Source organism: Artibeus jamaicensis, unplaced genomic scaffold, assembly GCF_021234435.1.
Source record: "Artibeus jamaicensis isolate MK-2021 breed Jamaican fruit bat unplaced genomic scaffold, CSHL_Jam_final contig_729, whole genome shotgun sequence".
In the NCBI taxonomy this organism is placed as follows: Eukaryota; Metazoa; Chordata; class Mammalia; order Chiroptera; family Phyllostomidae; genus Artibeus; species Artibeus jamaicensis.
The window spans coordinates 1,774,739-1,799,399 of NW_026521939.1; the positions used below are offsets into that span (position 1 = coordinate 1,774,739).

At 47.0% G+C, this 24,661-nt stretch overlaps 1 protein-coding gene across 2 annotated transcripts in view; it reads right to left on the reverse strand.

Annotated features, from left to right (window-relative positions):
- The window catches only part of XYLT1 (xylosyltransferase 1), a 302,373-nt gene that overhangs the window by 82,898 nt on the left and 194,814 nt on the right, over positions 1-24,661 (reverse strand). For both annotated transcript variants that reach the window (XM_037153120.2, XM_037153119.2), the window contains 2 exons: positions 3,645-3,817; positions 2,499-2,701 (listed from right to left, as the gene is read on the reverse strand). In XM_037153120.2, the coding sequence (XP_037009015.2) occupies positions 2,499-2,701; positions 3,645-3,817 (376 nt within the window). The remainder of the gene's footprint in view (positions 1-2,498; positions 2,702-3,644; positions 3,818-24,661) is intronic.

A 24,661-nucleotide genomic window follows, 5' to 3' on the forward strand; every position in this document is an offset into this window, starting at 1 on the left:
CCCGGTTACATCCTACAGTGCCCAGGCCAGCCCCCATGGCACCCGGTGATCCAGCCCACTAGGTCAATAGAAACCCTAGTCTAGAAAGAGCTTCTCTTTCTCATTCACTTGCTAAGCCCTTCTTATCCTCAGGTCCCAAATGCACAGGTGCATATTCAGAGGCCCTTTGACTTCCTGATTATCCCAGTCTTGCACTCAGACCATCTCCCTTCCTTTTTAGCCCATTCACACCTTGCATGACGCTTCTCTTACCCAATTATCCAGTTTCATCGTCCCAACTAGGGTACCACCAGGTAAGGGGCTGTGTGGCTTTTGTTCCCTAAATGACCATATAGTGCCTAGCACAGTAGCTGCTTAATAAATCTTTGTGGAATGAATCTTTGAATGAATAATTAATTAATTAATTAAAAATCTGCCAGTGATGTTTCAAAATCACCCCTTTCTTTAATCCATGCTAGCTTACGAACAAAAGAAAATAGGTACCTTTCCACCCCACATCATTTTTATCAGGTTCAGAGTGCCAGATATACTCTGCCTGAACTGAGCAAAGACTGTGCCTTCTCCAGATGTCCTGCAGAGTCCAGGGTCTCCTGGCAGACGATGGAATGCCACCAAGCCCAGGACTGAAGGAGTGCACCACAAACCACACTGTGACGGAGACAGGCCACTTCTAGCTTTAAATAGAGCTTTTCCCTCCATGCCTGTATCTTATTTGGATCCTGACTCCAAAGCCAAACTCCTGAGAATATGTGGCCTCAATATTTCATGGCATTAGGAATGACTGTTAATATTTTAGATGTGATAATCATATTGATGTTATGTTCGAAGAGAGACGTATACTGAAATATTTACAGATACGGTTTTATGATGTTGTGGAAATGCTTCACTGGGGAGGGGGAAGAGGGCAAGAGTGCAAATGCAGCCAGGCTATGAACTGCTGTAGCTGGACAACGGGTCACGCTTATTAGTCTTGGGACTCTTGTGCATGTTTGAAAATTGCCCTGATATAACTCTGTGTGTGTGTGTGTAATCTTCACCCAAGGCTACATCCATTGACTTAAGAGAGAAAGGAAGAGAGAGAGAGAGGGAGGGAGAGAGAGAAAGAGAGAGAGAGAGAAACATTGATCAACTGGTTGCCTCCTGTGCATGCGCCAACCAGGGACTGAACATGCGACATAGGTATGTGCCCTGCCTGGGACTCGAACCAGCGACCTTTCAGTGCACAGGACGACAACACTCCAGGGAACCGAGCCACACAGTCCAGGGCAGTGTGCTTGTTTTCAGATTCCTTCAGGTAGCCTTCCTGGGAATGCTGTCCCCAGTGCCCTCATGGCACCAGAGGAAGGAAGGCCCTCTCCTTCACACACTTTGTCCCCTCTCCCCGTCCACTAGCTTTTGTTTTTCAGCTCTCTCAATAAATCAGGATGGGAGCCACAACTGAGCAGAGAACTGCCATCTTGATAGGACACATAGTTCATTTTCTTGCCTTTTGTTTCTGGAGGGGTTTTCTTTGCTTACGGTCTGTTTTACGGAGCAGATCGATGTCTGTGCAGAGAGACTTTCCCTGGGGCTGCTGGCTGCTCTGCCAGCCCCACGTAACTGTGGCCATGCAGGCTGCAGGCCCAGAGTGGGCACAAAGTTGAGAGAGGCTCAAAATCTGCACTGACACGAGAAATCTCCCAACGTAAAAATGCAGGCAGTCGATCCATTTTTAATTTGATAGGAGACCAAAAAAAAAAAAAAAAGCCTGAACATCCCTGGTCCTCAAATGTCAAAACCAACCTCCCTTCCTCTACTCGAAAGTCACACCTTGTCCTCCCCGGCTCAAAACATGCTGGTGCTTCCCATCTTACTTGAGTAAAAGCCAAATTCTAGAATCTCTATGATCTTGCCCCAAGTTTTTCACCTCACTTACTCTGTTCCAGCCACACGGGGCCCGGTGCTCCTTCATCACACCAGGTGTGTTCCCACCTCAGGGCCCAGTACCTGCTGTTCCCTCTTCCGGGATCACTTTCCCTGCCGAGTGACTCGTGCCTCCCTCCTCTGCCACTCTTCTTGGGAAGGATGGTCCTGGTCATGCTGGTTAAAATGACAACCCTCCCCTGTATTCTCTCTCTGCTTTGTTTTTCCTAGGTGGCATTTGACTTATTTTTTATCTGTTTCTCTGACTTGGACGGAAGCTCCGTGTGGGGAGGCGTGATGGACCCTTTAGTGTTTCCTTAAACAGAGCAGGAAAAACCACGTACTCAAGAAATACCTGTTGAATAAGTGAATGAACGAATGGATGAATGAATGCACAAATGATTATCGGGTCCAACACGGGTCCTATGCTGAGAGATCTATGAAGACAGAGATGTCTGTCACGGATAAGAAATGCTTCTCTGGACAGGAGGCAAACTGCCTCTGCCTCTTGTTTCCCTGCCAAGACGAGGAAATGAGAGAGGGAGCGGGACCTCAGCGCAGGCTGCAGGGGCTGCCGGGGCTGCAGGCCACCTTACCTGATGGGGTAGTCGGCTGCGCTGAGGTTGATGAAGAAGTCCCAGGGCCAGTCGGTCATCTCCAGGAGGTCCCGCATGCTCTGTAGGTATGTGGACAGGAGGCTGGCTCCTCCCCAGATGGTGGCCATCCGCCAGGGGGTGACACGGATATTGTCGTACTGGCTGGCGAACTGGAGCACTTGGCGGTGCAGGTAATTGGAGCGCTTTTTCCCAGGAGAGAAAGGAAGGACATTCAGCAGCCCAGGAAACAGCCAGACATGCCCTTTGTCCCCTCTCTGTCCCTTCCCTTCTAGCTGACAGGGTTTCTAAACTTTGCCAAGTAACTGGCTCAGGCCTGGGGCATCTTTCTGCATTGCTACTCGAACCTTTATTATTTTTAAGATTTTGCTTTAGTGATTTAAAACGCAGATTTCCTGGCCCTGCCTCTCACATACTGGTTCAAGAGGAGCCTGAGACTCTGCATTTCATATAAAGCTGATACATGTGGTCTGAGGATAGCAAGCTTTGAAACGTGGCTATCAACCCTGAGATGCATTCTGAGGGGTGGAATGTCTCTGTTACCCTCGGACAGGCCTGCTAGAAGCAGACCTTCAGATCAAGCATCCCTTTGCCTTTTGAGTAAGGCTACTCTTACCACATCAGCAGACTACCAGAAACCTCTGGGACAAGAGAGCTCAGGGGCCAGCAAGCCTGCTGCAGGCTTTTGTAAATGAAGTTTTTCTGGGCCATAGCCACACACTTTCATTTACGCATTGTTTATGGCTGCTTTCACATGACAGTGGCAGATTTGAGTAGCTGTGACAGAGGGTATGGCCTTCAGGTGTAAATATTTACTATCTGGTCCTTCATAGAAAAAATGTGCCCACTCCAGGGGCAGCTGTCCTTAGTGGACACTGAGAGTGTACCGGCCAGTGAGACAGAAGGAGCAAAGGTAAGAAAATGAGTGTCTATGGGGAAAGTCTGACGTCAGAGCTGGGAACTCTGAAACCAAAACCTGCACATGCTCACAGCGCTTCAAGACCAAACACTCCTGGGAGAGGCAGCTGTTCAGCCCACTAGCCTTCCCTGAAAGGGAGGGTGGCTTGAAGGGTGGCAGACAGATCCACAGAGAAAGACCAGCAGGGGGCAACTGGAAGGGAGTCTCACCTTGTCCACATGGATATAGTAGAAGTGGTCTTTGTGGTAAATGGCCTTGAACATGCGCTGCAGCTGCCGAGAGGCACGGCCGTGGACCACCAGGACAAAAGCAATTCGGACCGGGTTGGCCAGCATGTACTCCACGGAATCCTCATCCCATTGGACATTCTTGTTGGCTTTGCCTAGGGAAAACCCGAAGATCACAGAGGTGGCTAAGTATCAGCAGTTCCTTTGGGGACAGGTTCCCTGATGCTTCTTCATCTTGGGGACTACTGAAGGGACACGATAGTCTTATTGGGCCCTGAAACCTGATTCGACCTAACCAAGCATGTCCTGGACCCTTATGCTGTCCTCTGCAACAGGAGTTGGGGACCTTCAGGTGCTTAAGTCATAGTTTCCAACTCCAAGGAGCTTTAAAAAGCTGGTGGAGGCATATAGGCACATACATTAAACTACTGAACACAAGGGGGTGAGAGGTGTAAGAGATGTATCTCTGAACTACAGAGTAAAGAGCAGTTAATGCTGAACTAGAAAGTGTAAGACACCTGCGCTGCTTCTGCCTGTCTGGGATCCGTTCTTCTATTCCCTCCTAACATCATCCATTTTTTAAACAATTGTGGTGAGGAAGGATAACATAAGAGCTACCCTCTTAACAAAATTTAAGAGTACCGAATAGTATTATTGATGGTAAGTACAAAGTTGCACAGAAGACATTTGAAACTTACTCATCTTCCATATCAAAAAAATATATACCATCCAACATTTTGGGAAGGATCGTCTCCCCCCTCTGTTCTCAGTCCACACAGATGGGGAGGGCCTCCCTCCCTCGTCAATTCCCAGGGCGTTCACGGGGCTTTGGCTTTGCCAGTGAGAACACTGCCTCTCCCTGGACATGGTTCATGTGACTCAGAGGTGCACACGTGACCCAATGAAGCTAATTAGCCAAGAAGACAGAATTCTAGACTTTCGTTGAAACAACTATAGAAGAGATGTTCTTTTCTGGTACACATGAAACTGTGTGATTCCAAGAGGCCTTCTGTCCCCACCTGGAGAGGGGCTGCCTGAGAGGGCGGCCAGCACAGAGACAGCCCTGCCAAGTGACAGAGGGGGTTTGGATCCTGATGACCCCACTTGAGCTCGCAGGTCAGCACGGCTGGAGATCAGCCACCATCAGTCACATCCTAGTTTTCTTTGAAAGCCTACATCTTACACAAGATTCACCTGAATAATTGGTTTCAAATGTCTTTTATCCCAGAATTTTCTCCTCCTTTTCCTTGCGAATGCACCAGGAGCAAGGTTTCACAGAGAAACACAGCTTACTGGTTTAGTTCATTACAGTTCCAACCAGAGATCTCCTGGCTTTCTTCAGCCTGATTTCCTCTGAGTCTAGCCTGACTTCTCATGGGTTTCTAGGTTTATGGGCCCAGAGCATTGCCAGGGCATTAGCTGCATGTCTCCCACAATGTTAACTGGGGAGGCTGAGAAGGGGGGCTGTTAGCCTGGGGGTCAAGAGACTGGGAGCCTGTCAGCTGTCACTGGAAAGCTGAAGGGCTGCCAAAGGAACAACATATCTTCTGCCTTGTTTCAGAGGATGGAATGAGATTTACGTGGCTAATGACCAGATCCTAATGGCCCAACCTCCTCAGCCTGCATGACCTGCCTCCTGTAGACCTCTGCCCTGATCGGCCCTACTACTTACCTCGCTCCCTGGCCTTCTTCTTTCTTTACCTTGAGCAAACTTGTTTCTGCCTCAAGACCTTTCAATGGCTATTCTTGCTACCTGGAACACCCCTTCCTTAGATCTGTGCATGACTGTGTCTCCCTGTCACTAGTTTGCAGCTCAACAGAAGGATACCCCCAACCAGCCATATCCCTCTCTCACCTCGCCCTTTTCCGATTTTCTGTAGAGTATTTAACACTCTCTGAAATTGTTTACTCATTTACTTGTCTATTGTTTAAATACCTCACTAGAACATAAACTCCAGGAGATTAAGGACTATTTAGTCTTGTTTGTCATTAAATATATAATATTATAATAATAGCTAGCACACATGTGGTTCTTGGTTTAAAAAAAGTTCCAGGAGGGTCCATTTTGGTTCAGTACCATAGTAATAGCAATAAAGTTTACTGAGCACTGATCAGCCTCGACATTATTTCACGTAATCCTCATAACTACCCTGCAACATAATGGTATTATTCCCATTGTGCAAAGGAGGAAACCACAGCTTAGAGAGGCCAAGGGATTTATTTGTTCTAGGTCACGCTGCTTTAATGAGTTCAGCTGAGATTCAAACCCAGGTCTGTTTCCGAAGCCGATGCCCTTACCCACGAATATACACCGTATTAGCATATCCAGAATTTGGAAAAGTTTACGACAATTCTGTTTGTTAGTTCGTGAAATATGTTGTGAGTTACTGCAGGTAAATAAGCATGCATTTGAGCACTATCAGAGGCATTGCGGGGAGGATGCTTGCATCATGTGGGAAGCTGACTCTGTCAATAAACATACATCTTTTCTTCCATCCATCCACCCATGCATCTGTCCATCCATCCATCTACCCACCCAGCCATCCATCCAGTCATCTATCCATCCATACAATTCCAACCACTCATCCAGCAAACCATTTAACTACCCATCTAGCAAATTATTCAACAGCTTCTCACCTAAAAAAACCAACCATCCATCCATCCATCCATCCACTCACCCATCATCCTCAAAGTAAATCATCTGTGAATCTACTCTTCAATCATTTAACTATCAACTCATTGATCCATACAATATTAGCTTAGTCTGTACCACATGCCATGTTCTGGGTTAGGTACTAGAAAAATAAAATTTGGGAGAAAAAAAATCCTTGCCTTTGAGGAGCTCTCAGCCAACTGTGGAAAACAGAAAAAAAAATGCTGAATTATTTTATGATAGAAATGTGTTCAGGTTGCTCTTGGGGGGTTGGGAAGAATTGAACAGTTTGTCTGAAGAGACTGAGGAGACCTGAGAGAGTTTCGCCCAAAGCTTCCGAGCCCATTTCTTCAAGCTTTTCTGACGAGTCCTAATTGTCTTTGGCTCTTTGGCTGTTCAGTCAGCAGCTGTGACCCTGGGGATAACCATCCTCCTGGCTCTGGTTGAAGACGGACTGGGCAGCAACCAGAGGGGTGTCTACAGCACCCTCTAATCTTCTCTCAAAACCAACCACCATACTCTGGGCTTTCTTAGTGTCCCCCATACAAGGGGGACATCTGCCTGGAGGGAACATATTCCTTTAAACACTCACAAAACAATCTATCCCTCCCTCCCACCTTCTCTCTATCCAACCAACCAACCAACCAACCAACCACAAAGTATCCTTAAGACATTTATCTCACTTGCTAGCCCCGGACAAAGCCTGGACAAAGACATGCAGGACATGAGTGTGGTTTCCCAAATGTATTATGAATGGATTAAGGAATGTGAAAATCTAAAGTAAAAAAATAATGTGTGAGAAAAGCTTCTATTCTCTTTCCACGACTACGGTCAAAGGCAGTGTGCTGGCTGGGTGTGAGCTCTTCTTGCCACCCTTGGAGACTCCTTATCAAACAAAAGGAGGGATGCTTAAAAGCACCTGCTACTTGTGCCACTTTTCGCTACTGGAATTTCACTGGGTGATTTTCAAAGGTCTAAGCATGGTCCATGACCCTGTATTTCATAGGAAGTCCACTCTGTAGAGGACCCTGCTGCACTCAGATAATACTGCTCATCCCTGCCCTTAGGTCTCTGGGTAACAAGGATCTGGAATTCTTAGGGATTTAGACTCACGGGGCCTTTGGGATCAGCCCATGCTCTCTCCAGCCAAAGTGTGTCTTGCCATCATGTCGAATGGGTGAATGAATGAATGAGTGCATGCGTGCATTCTGGCAAAGGGTGGCTGGTCTGGTTCAGAGGAGCTGATGTCTCCTGAGGGCCTGCTGTGCACCGGCACCGTGCAGAGGCTGTGTCAGTTGCCGTTTGGTTCTGGGAAAAAGGTGCTCAGAGAGGCTGGAGGATCATTTTCCCCAGTCACACAGTGACCGAGGACAGAGGTGGGAGTGAAAGTGAGTGGCTGAGCCCATAGCTGGCCTTGCTATCTCCACCTCCCCCTCTGCTGAAGCGAACAACTGGGAGACTGGAGGATTGGTGTAAAGATTTTGTGCTGGTCTTCAAAGGAAGCGGCACACTGATCTTGAGAAAAGCCTTTTGTGACATCTCTTTAGGGTTTTAGAATGAAGAGGAGATTCATGGATGGACGGACTAGAATGAGGATGTCTCCCTTCTGGAGAAGGGGAGGCAGCACTGGGAAATCAAACACTCTTACTCCAGCATCCTCCACTTCAATATACAGTCAGGGGTCACATAGTTTGTGGAGTAGCAAAGAGAAGCGGGAATAAAAACCCAGAATTCTTCTGGGGGAGAGCTATTTTGGGGGTAGGGGTAGGCAAGAAGGACCAAAAATATCCAAAGAAAGAAGACACACACAGAGAGAGAGAGGGATATGGGGATGAGAGGTAGGCGGACAGACACTGAAGAGAGACAGAGACAAAGAGAAAAAAGGACAGAGACAAAAAGACAAATAGAGAGAAAAAGATAGATGATTGATAAATGGATGAATGGGTAGATAGATAAATGAACGAACACATGGAAAATAAGCAGGAACACAGAAAGGCCACACATACATTGATAGTAGAACAGCCAGACCTTCAGACAGAAAGACCCCCCTCTGCCCCTTACTCCCTATATAACAAGAGAAACATATGGAGAGACCTAAACAGAAACAGCAAGAGAGACAGAGACACACCCAGATATAAATAAAGACAAACGCATATAATTACACACAGAGAGACAGGGAGAGACAGAGGCAGGAACGTAGCCACACTGGACAAGCCAGATCCATTCAAACTGCAAACATTGCAACTACCCTTAAAAACAAAGGCACACAAGCACCAAAACCTCAGAATTAAAAAAAAAAATGCTTGTCCTGCCCCGTCTACCTCTGTCCTTTACACACCGGCCCCGCCCCCTCACCCAGCCAGCTCCTGCCCTTTCAAGAGCCTAGGGATGCAGGAATAAGTCAAGGAAGAAGTCAGAGCTCAGAGATGTGAAGCAACTCACTCAGGGACCCATCAAAAGTGGTGGGACACTCGCAGGTTGGCTCCAGAATCCCATCTGTGATCACTTCCCATACTGGCACATAGTAGGACCTCCCCATGGTTTACTGAATAAACAAGAGAATGAGTGAATGAGTTTTCTGCCCCACGTTGCAGTAGGGTGTGGGTAGGGTGTTGTCATTCAAAGGGCTGAGGTTCACCCGTGGTTCCCTTCACCAGTGGCCAATAAGCAGCTTGCTATTTTTGCTCCACATCCCCGTCTCCTGTAATGACCTTTCCGGCAAGCTGCTCTGACACAGGGGAGCTGGAGATGACAATAAGCCACACCGCAGGCAAGGGCAGAGATGCGCTTGGCGTGGGCCTCCTCCACACGCTGACCGCCACTTCCGGGACTGTGGTCCTGAAAAGCATGCAGCCTCCTACACCAGGAGTGGGACCTTCGATGGGTTGTGGCAAGATTCCAGCACGGCAGGAAATGGGGAAATGGACTCTCTCATCCCGCTGGAGGGAGCAGCAGCTGGCACAACTTTGTCAGAGGCAACGTGGCAACGAGTACTGTAATTTTAAGTATGCATTCTCCTTTACCCAGAAACTCCGCTCCTAAGAATCCATGGTCAGGGAAGGAGAAGGCAAATCCAAAAGTCTCTACGTATAAGATGTTCTTTCGTTCATTTATTCAATCATTCATTCTGTGTTTCCTATGTCCTATCAGCAGACACAACAGAGTCCTTCCCCAAATGCTGCTTAGTCTAGTGGGGTAGAAAACCAATAGAAAAGTAAGCACACAGAGAATACAATCACAGGTAGTGATATAGGCTATGGAGAAAAAAATTTTAGCATCTTAAGAGATGGGGTTTATTTGGCAACGGCGGCCAGTGAAGGCTGATGTGGAGATACTTGAGCAAGCTCTAAGTAAAATGAAGGAGTGAGCCATGTAATTATTAGGCATGGAGGAGGATTCTAGGCATCTGGCACAGCAAGTGCAAAGGTCCTGTGGCTTTGACCTCAACAGTGCTTATAATGGTCCCAAATAGAAATCAACTCAATGGTCTTATTAATACTTATCGATAAAGAGCTTGTCCCATGGCAAGCAAAAGGGAAGTCCTAAAATGTAGTCCGTAACAATCTAAAAGACATACTCCCAAATATTAACAGAAGTTCATACAGTGGCATGACAGTTTCATTTCTTCTTTGTACTTTTCTGCATTATCTGCATTTTGTGAAGTGGATTACTTTTATAATAAAACATAACCATAAACAGGATGCTTACAGATAATTCTAATACCAGCTGTCTATTGAGTGCCTACCATGTGTTAAGTAATTTCTGTGCATGGGTTTGTTTTTTTTTTTACTTCTATCCAAACCTCTGAGCAAAGAATTATTATTATCCTATTACATGACAGAGAATCTGAAGCTCAGAGAAGTCCCAGTGAGGAGGGGCCTGAGCTGGGAATAGAGCAAGTCTGTGATGCTGGGGCCCTATCAATGGATCAAACTTTCCCCATTTCAAACAGAGAAAACTCTGTTCCTAGGAGAAGCGTGTCGGTTGACTTTCAGCTGCAGGACAAAAAGCAGTGGCATGCAGTCAGAGCTGTTGTGTGTGTCGTTACAGACAGAAGCCCAAACGCTGCCCAGCTCCCCCCGCCCCCAAAACCCCAACTACGAATTTAACAGTGTAATCAGATTCCTGTGGCACAAAACAGAAAATAAGTGGAAGAACCAGAGTGATTAAAGGCAGCGGGAGAAGCTAACTTCAGACCAATGTGAAATAGCCAGGTATCTGGGGAATATCAAGTATATTTCTACAATGCAGGTGAGAAGGTCAAGGACAGGAAATCACCAAGAGCTGAGCCAGGAACTAGCTGTGCCACGTTAGGCCTGTTACTCAAACTCTGTATTTCTCAGTATAGTCGTGGGTCCAATAAGAACTATGTCATCCTCAGGATCCAAAGACATGGTGAAGATAAAGGTGTTTTGCAGGGGTCAGTGAGCTACACAAATGTGAAGTTGGCAATGACCATGCCAGCAATACTGTGTACTATAAATGTGATCCAGGAGGAGAAGGCAGGGTGTAGGGGTTAAGATCATGGCTTCTGGTCGGGCAGATCTGTGTGACCTTGGCCCTGTTAGGCAAGCTCCCCAAGCCTCAGTTTTCTTATCTGTAAAAGGGGTATCTTACAATCCCAGAATCTGCCTTGCATGGCTACTCATGTCCAGTACGGAGCCCAGCACCGGGCATGTAGTAAATGCTCAATAAACAAGAGCTACCTATCATCATCATCATCAGGGTTAATGTCATAATTTCTACTTGGCTGTTCATCCTCAATTATCAGGTGAAGTTTGGTTTAACTGATGGGTCCAGGGAGAGAGCTCTACCCCAAGTCCTCACAGGCTCCCAAGTAAATACCCACACCCGGAATTTCCTTCAGACTGCAATTAACAACAAACGAGAACATGGTTAAGCAGTGATCATGGACTTGGGAGAAGAGATGAGAGCACACAGTTCCAAGGACAGAGCTGGCCAGGCCAGAACCTGGTTTCTTTCACTGAGCATAATGTTTTCAGCTTCACTCATATTTTAGCAGGTGGCAGGATGTCCGTTCTTTTTAAGGCTGAATAATATTCCACTGTATATACAGATCATATTTTCTTTATCCATTCATCTGTTGGTGGATAGCTGGGTTGCTTTGACTTTTTGACACTTGTGAATATGTGTACAAGTGTGTACTTGTGAATATGAACATGTGTACAAATATCTCTTTGAGACCCTGCTTTCAATACTTCTGGGTGTATACCCAAAAATGAAATCGCTGAATCATATGGTAACTACAATTTTTATTCATTGTTTATCTTGAGGAACCCACCCTCCACTTAACTCAGCCATTCCACGTGGGGGCTCAACCTGGGTCTGCTTCTTGAACCCACCATTTGCTCACAGGTCACTTGGCTAATCTGTGCCTCAACTTCCCTATCTGTCAAACAGTGCTTCCCCACGAGGTCTAAAAGCTATCACTTAGTCAAAATAAGGTCACACAGAATGACAGTGGAGGAGTCAGTTGTTGAGCTGATGTGGTGTGACTCTGCAGCCTTCATCCACTGCAGAATTAAACTTGTCCAGTGTTCACACGGCTGCAGAGTGGTGGGCCAGGACCTGACCTTGAGGACTGCAGAGCTGCTGTTTGCAAACATGATGTCAGAGCTCCCCAGTGGGAGATTTCTGTGGTCCATGGACAGCAAATGGCATTGAGTTGGAGTGGGACAGTGATTTCCTTTTCTGCTCTCATCCCAGTCCTTCTGATTAGCCCACCCAGGAATCCTCCAGTCAATACAAACATGACTTCTTGCTCAGTGGACTTCTTTTCCCAACAGAGGAAATCTGCCCACAAAACCTGGCATCTTTGGCAAGCACCAGGGGAGCCCGGCTAGCATTGAATACCACTGTTTTGATTTCACTGACGCATTTGCATAGTTGCTGTCTCTTTATGGCAAGTGATAGCAAGATTTCCACTTATAGCAAGGATGCAAAATTACTTTTAAAATAAAATTGACTTGACTAAAAATGCAAGTGAGTAGATTTCAATGAAAACAGGAGAATAATAGGGCAGGTGGAATGTGGATATTGAAAAATTGGGAAGATGGGAGAAGTGCAAAGGAAGCTGGGAGAATACTAATTAGACAAGCTTGCTTCCCAGCTGGGATGTGCTGAGTCTGTTAAACAAATGAGGGCAGGTGAACTCCAGGCACAGACGCCTAAGCAGCCCCATGCGTCTTGGGAGAGGTTCTAGGTCCTTCCCCCAATATTTGCTTTCCTGATTTCAGGGGTGCTTGCTTCAGAGGCCCAGGAGTTTTTTTAGAAGGAGTTTTCTGGGTGAGGCTCTTGGGGGGGGGCCATCTTCCTGCTAGGGAGAGAGCCCAAGCCAGGGGTCTGCTGAGGAACACCATCCTTTTGATTTTTCACTCCAGTGGGTGGATCACTTAACATTCATGAAGTTCTTTCATGGGCTCTTTACTTCCCGTATCAATGCTCTACATGGAAGTTACCTCCACTTATGAATAAATGTCCCAGGCTCAGAGAGGACAAGGAACTCACACAAGGTCTCAGAGCCACGGGGAGCGGACTAGGGTACAAATGGACCTGACTCTGAAGATGGGTGGGTCATAACCAGACTTTGCCTGGCAAGAATCTGGGCACCCCTGCTCAGGCTCCCACCGCCACACCCACTAGGAGCCGAGGTGCTGCCTTCCCAGCAGCTTCCAAACCACTGTCTGCTCCAGGCTGGGGGTTTTCAATCTCAGCACGATTGTTATTTGGGGCCAGATAATTATTTTTTTGTGGGAAGTGACGGCTGTCTCATATACTGTGGGATGTTCAGTGGGATCCCTGGCACCCTCCCTGAAATAGCTGCATTCGCTGACAAGTGTGCCCTGGGGGGAGGGGCAAAATCACTCTCAGCTGAGAAGCACTGCTCTAGAACAGAAGTTCTCAAAATGTGGTCTCGGACCTGCAGCACCTAGGAACTTGTGAGGAATGCGCATTTCAGTCCCCTTTGACCCCCCACCCTCCACCAGGCCTTTTGAATCAGAGACTTTGGGGCTAGGGGATGAGCAATCTGTGGTCCAACAAGCCCTCCAGGTATTTCTGATGAGAGCTAATGTCTGAAAACCAGGGGCCTAGGCCCGGACCCTAGAGAATCACCTAGGGCATGTTTAGAATCACCTGAGCATCTTCAACAAAACAAAACAAAGGCACGCCTCAGCTTCACCCCAGGGAATTCTAATTTAACAACTCTGGATGCTGGAATTGGCAATTTCTTAAAGCCCCTCCCCTGCCAAGGGATCCAATGTGCAGTCAGGGTTGAGAACCACATTTTGAATATCGTCCTTGCTTTTCAACCACCATTTAAAAAAAAATGCATCTTGCAAAGTGGAAAGAGTTTTACCCAAATCCGTCTCCAGGCGCCACGTTAAATCCTCGTGGCCTCCTGCTCCGAAAGAGACCAAAGGCTAGCTCACTGGTTATTTTTCTCCCACTCTGAGAAAATGTCTCCCTCCACCCCCGACCAAGCACTCAGGAAATTTTCCTGCTCACTGATTTTTCTCCCCTCATTCAAGCCTGGAGTTATTAAACCACAGCCCATGGCTGAACCGTCTTATTGATTTTATTGTCGAAAGCCCCGAGATATTCTAATGATGTACTGCCCAATAAATGGAAACCGGTGGGATAGATATTGATGGCGTATGGTACATTTCGCAGCAATTCACTGGGTCCCAGTCACTTTGCCTGTCACACATCATTTGTGAAAATGCTGTGCTCCAGCCTGTAAGGTCTTGTCCATCCTGCTGCTGTTACCTTTCCTGTGCATCACGGATGAAAGAGCTACTCCTGTGCTGGCCCTGGGCTGAATGTGTTTAAACAGACATTATGTCATTTACTTCTTACAGCCAACCTTTGAGGGAGCTGTTCTGATTATTCCCATTTTACAGACAGGGAAGTTAAGATGCAGACCCGACCAGCTAATACACTCTGGAATTGGGATTCAAATCTTCCTTCATCATAAAATGAGGGTTTTGAACCCCTGCCTGCTATGGTATGAATGTGTCTCTCACCTGATTCCCTAATTCATATGTTGAAAATCTAATGCCCAAGGTGATGACATTGGGAGGTGACTAGGTCATGAGCCCTCATGAATGGGATTAATTCCCTGGGAAAAAAAAAAAAAAAGGCCTCAGAGAGCTCCCTACCCGCTTCCGCCAGGTAGAACACAGGGAGAAGGTACCAGCAAATCCAGTGTCTGGTGAGGGCCTGCTTCCTGGTTCCAGTGAGGTCATCTGACACTGGATCTGCTGGTACCTTGATCTTGGTCTTCCAGCCTCCAGAACTGCGAGAGATGGATTTCTGTTGTTTATAAGCCACCTGGTCTGTGGCAGAACGGACAAACTAACACAACTCCTACACTAAACCATGCATGGAAGAAAGCTCTACTGTATTTGAGCAACCTTCCTGATGGTTTCAGTACAGATTAGTATTTCACTCATTTTCTTTCCTTCCCCAGCAGTGTTTCTCAGTGGGGACGACTGGCATTTGAGGAAAGACAATTCTTTGCTGGGTGGGCTTCCCATGCATTCAGGACATTGAATAGCTCCCGTCCCCCAAACAGCCCTGTCCCCTTTTACATTTCCCGGGGCCACCTTAGGGCATCTATATGGCTGCTGCCTGAGACGCAACCTCCCACCGGGAGGCAGGAGGTCTCCTGTCAAGATGGCTTACGTCATTTCCCACAACACGAGCAGACACTCTGGAAAGGCAGCAACTGCCTTTGGCAAGTGAAAAGAAGACTGGCTTTGAAGCAAGAGGGTTTAAGCCATAGCTCCTCCTCCTCCTCACTCAGTAACTGAGTTTGGACAACAGGCTATATCACCTCTGAAAATTCTAGTTCTTCATCAGCGAAGTGAGGGCAAATACTGACCCCTAACTTGTAGGGAAGAATTCATGGGACCAGGTGCTCAGAAAGTACCATGTACAGAGCACTGGTTCTGAACCTGGGAGATTTTGTCCCTCTTGCCACCCATCTAGGGTGGAAATGTGCTCTTTCCGAATTCCTGATCCACAGAGTCCATGAGCATAAAAACACGTAGTGCTCTATGCCACTAAGTTGGGAGTGGACCGTTACTCTGGAATAGTAACTGGAATGGGCGCATGCGCCAGGCAGGCACCATCAGAGAGTGGGCAACTAATGCGCATGCCACAAAAAGCCTGGGCTTATTGGGCACAGCCTCTCCAGAAAGGGAAAACAGGCAGTAAACATGAACATTTCTAAGACCATTTCCACAACAGGAAGAAAATTAAGTGGTGACACGTGACTGGCTATATTTCATATCTCTTCTCTCCTTTCCAGCCTTACCCCCACCATACAAAGCACAAAGGTACGATGTAGCGTAATGGCATCAAACCCTTGCTTCTACTCCTGGCCATGCTGGGGTACCCATCCCTTTTTCAAAGATACTCTTTGCTACACTTTGTAGCAAAGAGTTTGTACTCTTGGCCACAAACTGGATTGTGTCCCCCACCCAAATTCCTATGTTGGAGCCCTAACCCCCCAAGTGACTATATTGGAGATGGGCCTTTAGGGAGGTGATTAAGGTTAAATGAGGTCATAAGGGCAGAGCCCTAATCTGATGGGATTAGTGCCCCCATAAGAAGAGGCACCCGAGAGCTGGTTCTCTCTGTCCTGAGAGGACTCGGTGAGAAGCTGGCCACCTGCAAGCCAGGGAGACAGCACTTACTAGAACCCCACCAGCTGGCACCTGATCTGAAGACTTCTAGGCTCCAAAACTGTGAAAAAATAATTTTCTATTGTTGAAGATAGTCAATCTGTAGTATTTTGTTACGACAGTCTGAGCTAATATGCTAAAACTACTCAAGTTGGTCAAGAGATATATGTTCCTTGGGCTGAGATCTACAGGTTGAGTAAGGAGCTAACTAGGTCAAAAGGGAACAGTGTCCCTGGGCAGAGGGAATGGCATATGTGGAGGCCCTGTGATGAGAGAGGATGCAGTGAATGAAAGAACAAAAATAAGAGCCAGCATGGCCGAACCGCAGGGACCAAAAGGAAGCATCGGGTGAGATGGGGTTAGAGAGATAGCAACAGGGACCCCGTGTCGGGTCCTGGGCACCATTTAAAAGACTGCAATGGAAGATAGTGACAAGCCATCACAATGGGGATTTCTGCTGGTGACTGAGGGGTGGGTTGCAGGTAGGACACACTTTGAAAGTTGCAGGTGGAATGGCATGAGAGAAATGGTTTCACTGTGCAGAGCAGAGGAAGCAAGGAGCCCCTGCCTTCCTCCAGTTTGTGGCTCGGGGTATCAATACCTGCTCCATCCATGCTCTGCCTTTGACCCTGAGGTTGCCATTTGCAAGTCCTCCTAAGAACCTTCCTGTCACTTGACATTTTCATCTTTGTCCTCCTTTCTCCTCTTTTGAAGGTACTCGCAGGCTCAATAAATACTGCCACGGAAAAATGCAGAGACTCATCTGTTTCTGTTACAAATGGAGCCGCCGGAGGAGCAAACAACTCTTATTTACCTCTCAGGGTAAGGGTTTTGACAACAGGTTTATTTTCTCCAGCTCTCCAAGGACTAGAAGAGTAACACTCTAAAGTTAACAGTGCATTAATTAACAATGAATTGGTTGGAATTTTCCTAATAAAAGTTCTCATCGTAATCACATTATGGGCCATTAACGCTGTCTCCTGATCATAAACCATAAATATGTTCTGCAGGTGCCTTCTTTTTAACAAATGGACATTTCCCCAAGTTGTTACCCATTCGTCACGTTAATGCTGTCACGTCACAGAACGCAGACAGGAGTAATTACATAGGCTCCCGCTTGTGCCAGTTTACTCCGTGCTGGTCACCGGGCCAAGCGCTGCCTGTGCACCATCTCATTCAGCTCTTGCAGCAAACCTATGGGGTAAATGCTGCTGTCACCTCCATTTTACAGAGGGGGAAACTGAGCCACAGAAGGAGGGGTAAAGGCACTTGGATTTGAATCCAGGCAACCTGATACCAGAATACTGTCATCCTGCCTCCTGAGAGATAAACACCAGATGGATCTCTAAACAGAGTCGTCCTCTTGGCCCACCCATTGCTAACGGGCTGTCTAGTTTATTTCTACAGCAACAACAGTGATCCTCAGTCCAGCACAACAGCTGGGTTTGCTGCCAGTGGGCAGAGGTTATGCTTTTTTTACTTCTCTCTCTTTGGGGCCTATCCAAATGGCTGGTGACAATGCCAGGAGCACCTGGGACACACTGAATAAATCCCTGTTGAAGGAAGAAAGAGACATAGAAACATACATGCAAGAGGGTTCATGGCCAAGTATAACAGGGAGCTCCTCAAGTGCACTTGAAGTTGTGTTAGCTCCGTGTCCCTGCAGTGGTGAGACCGGGGCACGGGGCCTCAATGCCAGGCAGGAGATCACAGCTCAGCGGCTGCAATTTCTAGGATAAAAGCAAAAGGAGCTCGTTTTTAATCCTGTCTTAGCTTCATTCCTGTGCATGTTCTGGGTGGTTTCTTTGATTTCTCTACCTACGTAGATAATACATACTCACTCTAGAAAATTCAACATACAGAATAGTATTTGAAAAAGGGGAAAACCCTTCAAATATTAGAGCATCTGGATATCAGCATTTTCAAATACTTTTATAAACACACATTGCATATAGTCATTTATGTTCTGCTCTGCTGTATGCATTCTATTTTGGGCGATAGACCCGGGACATTTTTTCCATGTCAAAAAACACAGGTATTCTTTTCTTTTTCTTTTTTTTCTTCACAGATATTGACTGAGCGTCTGATGCTGAGGATGCACAGAACAAAACAGACACTGAATTTGTGTGTTTTCTAGGAGCTTATAGTCTGTGTGGGGAGGGCGGGAGGACAGATAAACGTATTTTATAAAAGGTATTTAATGCAATGAAGTGGATGACAGGGTACAAGGAAGAGGAAGACGGGGCTAATGTAGACCAGGTCTTTAGACTTTTCTTTTTCTTTTATTTCTTTATTTTTAGAGAGAGTAGAAGGGTCAGAGAAAGAGAGGGAGAGAGATATCAATGTGTGGTTGCCTCTCTTGCACTCCTACTGGGGACCTGGCCTGCAACCCAGGCATGTGCCCTGACTGGGAATCAAACCGGCTACCCTTTGGGTTTTAGGCTCATGCTCAATCCACTGAGCTACACCAGCCAGGGTTAGACTTTTCTGGAGGCCAGGTAAAGAAGGTGTCATTGCAGGCAAAAGGAAGGCCATGTGAAGGTCTTGACACATAAAAATCTTACTTTGAACACTTTAAAAAGGGGGGAGGGGCACTACCTCTGTTTTATACTTTCTTTTTTTATATTGGACACATAATTAAGGGCCATTCAGTTATTTCTTGAATGCCCCCAAGGATGGGAACCTCATGCCTTACACAGAAGCCAGCTGCATGTATGGACAGTGCTGATCGTGAGCTGTTTTTCCCCCAAAATACGCAGAAGGTTTCCTCCAAGGGTCGGAACTCTGCCTTCGGAGCCAGCACCACTGCTGCCCCCGCCAACCTCTCACATACGTGGAAACTGCTACTATTATGGGATCGCTCTGCCCCCCACAGCTTTCCAAATCCAGGCTAAGCGTGCACCCTTAGCTCATTTCAGTTTGCTCCCACTATGGTATTTCTAGGGTGCTAGTTCCCTTTGTCATGCTTCTTCCCGACAGGGACTAGAAGTCATCTGCCTGTGGCTGACATCTCTCTTGATTAAGACTCTGTACCAGCACAGCCTGAGATCATTATAAAAAAATTTTTAAGCCTTGTAAGCATGTGATTGCATGAATTCATTCATTTATTGAATAAACAATTACAAATGCCTGCAAGAGTGCTGCTACACCCTGGGGTGGGGGAGGACGGTATCATTTATTTGAGAAATCATATCAAATGCTTAATACCTGGTGACACACTGGAGGGTCCAGCACTGGACCTGACAGACCCAGTCCGTCTCCCAGCAAGTCTCTAAATGAAGGTGGAATGTAAGAATGCTATGTCTTGCCTTTCACCATTATAGCCTAATGGTGGGGATAAGCACCATTTGCCCTGGTGTTTGTATTAATCAAGTCCCCTCACCTGTCGGTTTGATAGTTCTTGTCTCAGTTCACCTCCTGCCACTCCTTGATTAGCCTGGCAGACCAAAGGGACCCTGATTTCTCAACCATGGCTTGGAAGCCTCATTTAAGCCGGTGGGGGGGCTTCTGAGAACACCCTTTCCTAAATAAGACCCCCTAAAATGAACCGGCAGATGAAGCTCATCTTAAACACGGACGAGACGTTAGACTGCAGAGCTCTAGGGGCCAGGAGAGCTGCACCACTTCAGACAGGCTGGGGTTAAAATACGCCCTCAGGACCCGCACCACTGCAGCTGTGGAAGGCCATTGACAGCGACGACAATTTAAATTAAATTAAATTCAGTGGGCTCCGAAAGGAAACACGTGTAATGTTAATTTCATGGGTGTACCAATGTGTAAACCTAACAGATGATGCTTAAATGAGAAAGGCAGAGAAATGACATTTGGTTAAATAATGCATCAGTGGGTTGGATTTGTTGAAACTGCCACTTAAAAAAAAATACGAGCACAGCTGAAAGTTGAGCAAGCTGTCACCGGGGCCAGGCCCTGTGAGCGTTCTCGGTACAAGGTGCTGGAGAGGCGCGTGACTGCACGGGCTGGAGGCAGCCTGGGTGAGTTAGGGGCCTCGGGCCACTGCCCCTGCTGACTCTCACGCCCTCCTGTTTGCCTGGGCAGACGCCATCATCTGCCTCTTTTCCAACTCAGGCTGAAATCTCACCTAGGGCAGGAAATCTGCCTGTGCTTGGCTGGTCCCTTTTCTTTCTTAAAAGCAACAGATAACACAGGACTTAAGGCATGTGAAGAGGCCGGCTTTCCTTGTTATCTCCGTCTTCTGGCACATAGTAGGCCGTCAGGGAAGACACATGAAATACATGAGTAACACGGACACTCCTCTGCCTTGTCTCCACCCTCACAGGGCCACGGCGGGTACCGTCATCGCCCTACCACGGTAATAGCAACAATCACCCCCAACCCACACCACTGCCCTGACACCCTGGTTTGGGGGTCCCCGTCCACTTGCTGTCACTCCTTTTCAGCGTTAACTCCTTTAGTCAATAAAGCTGCAGGAGGCTGATCGATTGGAAGGAAACAGGACTCTGCTAAGGATGCTGACCCAGGAACAATGTGTACAATGAACCTGCCAGAAAAATAAAATTGATAAAAAGTAACATTTTGTTGAGCACTTACAATATGACAGGCATAGCGTTAAGTGTGTTTTCATTTGTTTATGTTGTTTTGTTGCATTTTTTTCTTTGAATTTTTTCATTTAATCCTCACAAAGTGCTGTGTATCACTATTAACCTAATTTTACAGAGGAGGAAAGACTGAGATTGAGAGGTCAGATAACATAATCAAGATCACACAGCTAGTAGCAGAGTTGGGATTTGAACTAAGACTAATCTGAGTTCACAGCTGGTACCTGTTCTGCCTTCAAATATACCATGAACTGTTTCAGAGAGTAGATGGGAGAGGAAGGTGATCTCTTCTTGCTGGAAAGCCTAAGAGCACCAGAACCCACATTCGTCAGGACCGAACTAGGTTCTGCTGCAGTAACATACCCTCTCAAACACAGTGAGTAATGCTCTAAACCCACACTTCTCGACCAAGGCCACTCTACCTCCCCAGGGACATCTGGTAACATTTGGAGACATTTTTAGTTATCACAACTAGGGGAGTAGGTGCTATTGGCATTGAGTGAATAGAGGCCAGCGATGCTGCTAAACATCCTACTATGCACTGGGACAGCCCCTACAGCAAGGGATTTATCCAATCCAAAATATTAAGTGCCAAGGTTGAAAAACTCGGCTCGAATCCAGTAACTCTCAAAAGGATTCACTAGAGAGCTTATAAAATGCAGATTCCCGGGTTCCTCCCCTGGAGATCACTCTCCTAGCAGCAGGTTTGGTTTTTTTTAAGAATTTTATTTATTTATCTCTAGAGGAGAAGGGAAGGGAAGGAGAGAGGGGAAGAAACATCAATGTATGGTTGCCTCTCATGTGCCCCCCACTGGGACCTGGCCTGCAACCCAGGCATGTGCCCTGACTGGGAATTGAACCATGATCTTTTGGTTCACAGGCCTGTGCCAATCCATTGAGCTACACCAGCCAGGGCTCCTAGCAGCAGGTTTTTTTAAATCTTCACCTGAGGATATGTTTATACACTTTAGAGAGGAGTGGGGTGGGGAGAGAGAGAGAAACATCAATTGGTTGCCTGCCTCCTGCACAACCTCGGTATGCGTCCTGACTGGGAATCAAACCTGCAGCCTTTTGGCGCATGAGACAACGCTCCAACCAACCGAGCCACCCAGCCAGGGCTAGCAGCAGTTTTCACTGGGCCCTCTGGTGCCCAAAATGACCACAACTAGTGGACCACACCCAGGGACACTTCACTGGGGAAGCAGAAAGAGCACACCAACGGTGACTGGGAAGAAGTGCTGATAGAATCATGCTGAGACACTCCCCAAACGTGCCAGGGTCAGCATCAGGCAGCTGTGTCAGGAAAAAAAAAAAGCTGACAGTTGTTAAGTGCCTCTTGGTGTCTCACGCAAGCCTTGAACTGCAGGGAACATTCTAAGACTTAACCTGTCAAGCCAATGACAACTAAATTACTAACCTTGCCATCCCTTGTGCCCTATATTCCTGTCAGATTCGCAGCCACATTAAGAGCGGAATGCTTCCTGGAGATGTGTTCCCAGCATCAGGGAAGGTGACCCTTTTACTGGAAAAGAGTCATGTGTCATGTGTATTTCAGAGGGGATTAGGGGACATCAGTCTTGGCTAGAAATAACCCACAGGGCAGGGAATCAAGACCGGACCACGAGGGCAAGCCAAGTGGCAGAATCCACTTCTGCTTTTTCCTTGGTACCTATTAGGACCTTCTTCTCAGCATCCCTCGCAGTTACATCTGGCCACATGGCTGCGCTTGTGCCAATAAAATGTAACTGTACGTGATGAGTGCACATTCTAGGCTTGACCTGTGGACACCTCCTGCTCATGTTCCTCTGCGCTTTTTCCGCCTCCACTGTCCGACTGGGTGCAGAAGAGCACAGTGGCTTTGCGTGCCATGTGCTGGAGATGGTAGAGCAGCACAAGGTGCAAGGGGCCTGGGTCCCTGAATCACTACTGGGAGGGGAGCCAGTCAGGACTATCTCCTTTAGATGGTAGAGGCTCAGGAAATAAGCCTCCTTTGTGTTGGAGGCCTTATATGTTACCGGGTCTGTTTGTCACAGAGGCTAATGTTGCCCTGACTGATACACTGATTGCACTTTGGGCTCTGAAGGTGGGAAAGTCTAGGGCCAGTACCTGCCAGCTGTATGATCAGGAGAAGTTACAAGAACCTCTCTGAGCCTAACTTCCTCAAATGGAAAATGAAAATAAAATACTTGGGAAGATTCACCTATATATGATCATGGGAGCAGCACAGAGTAACCATCTGGTAACTGCTAGCTATTACACACACCGTCGTTGTGGCCACATCCTGGGAACGACCAACAGAGGATGAGGTTTGGAAAGCAAGGCATGGGGGCAGGCAGAGGTGCAAATGCTCAGTTAGTAGCCTGAACTTTCTATATGCTCCTTACGTGAACACACGGATAAACCAATGAACGGCTCTAGCAGCGCCACCTTCTATGAGGATCATGCGTGTGCAAGTCATATCTCCCCTCGAGGACGAGACCCATTTGTGACTCAGCTTGTTTTCTTCCACAGTCTTAGCAGAGTGCCCGGTGCAAAAGATCACTCAGGGAACCGTCTGCTTGCTGCCCAATGCAGGTAAGTGAGTACAATTTAGAAAACGTGCGGTTTACTTGGATGGATGGATGAATGAATGAATTTTAAATACCTGGAAAATGTATTCAATATTACATACCAAGTACAATAGCTCACCTGTGTACTGTTTATAGATGAAATTTATAATACCTTTTTTGATATAAGCAAACTTTATTATTCTACTTCACTCAAAAACCCTGGTGTCAGTTCTTGGGATAAAACTGACAAAAGGGAGAAGGTACATATTTATTTACTGAAGAGAGGAAAAAGGTGTCGGGGATATGGGGAATGAAAAATACATGTGAGCTGAAAAAGTGCACTTTATACTTTCATCAAGCCAGGTAGGCCTCTCTCGGTGAGCTGGCCTGTCATGTACGTGCTCTGAGGACTTGAGCAAACAGCTTAATCTCTTGAGGTCTCTTCAATTTCCAAATCTGTAAAATGGATGTGGCACAGACGGCCAGCCACCCATCATCCTCTGTTCTCCCTCCTCTTCTACATGATGAATCACGAGAAAGCAGCTGACCGGCTAGGACAGCACCTCTTCTGGCCCCTCCTCCTGCAGCCAGATGAAGGAGACCCTCCCCACAATTTAAGACAGGGCTTCGCCAACTTTTTCTATAAGGAGCCAGAGAGTCAACACTTTGGGCTTTGTGGGCCACGTGGTTCTCTGCTGAAACTCAAGTCTGCCGTTGGTAGAGTAAAAGCAGACTCAGACTGCACCTAACCAAGTGCGCGTGGCTGCATTCCAGTGAGACAACCAGAACACAGGAGTGGGCTGGGCTTGGCCCGTGTGCCGTGGTCAACCCCTGGTTTCAGAGAAGCTCGGCTTACCAGATACAGTCTCCACCTTTCCCGGAAGAGCCATCTGATGAGACATCTGTCCTGTGTGACCTCATACCGCATCGATTCTTGTAGCACATACATGTGCACATATTTTTCTAATTTACTACGCCATTCTGTGTCCTTAAAATTCTCATTATTGCCTTTTACATCAACCCTTCCTGGCCTTGACCACACCCCCACGGGCCACGTCACCCCCTCTTCCTTCCTCTCGAGCAGGGCTGCCTCCGGAATCTGCAGTATCCAGTACAAATGAAAATGTGGGGGCCCTTATCCAGAAATTATTAAGAGTTTCAAGGGAGTGAAAGCAAAGCAGTAAATGAAACACAGCCTTCTGGGCGGGGGCTCCGTGTGAGTGCTCAGGTCGCACATCCATCCAGGAAGGTGGCCCCGCGCACTTGTGTTATCATCAGCCAGCACAGGAAGTTTTCTGATTAAACTCTGGACAAGTCCAGAAACTTGCCACCTGCCTGCTTGCCTGAAGGGTAGTGGAAATGGTTTTACTGGAGAAGAAGAGGAAAAAAAAAAAGAAACCCAATTTTCTTTAAGTATATTACTTGTCAGACAGTGAAATGGGATATAATTATGGTGTGACATTTCCAACAGCAAATATGTTCCATTGTAAGCAATTAACACCGGTCCCTC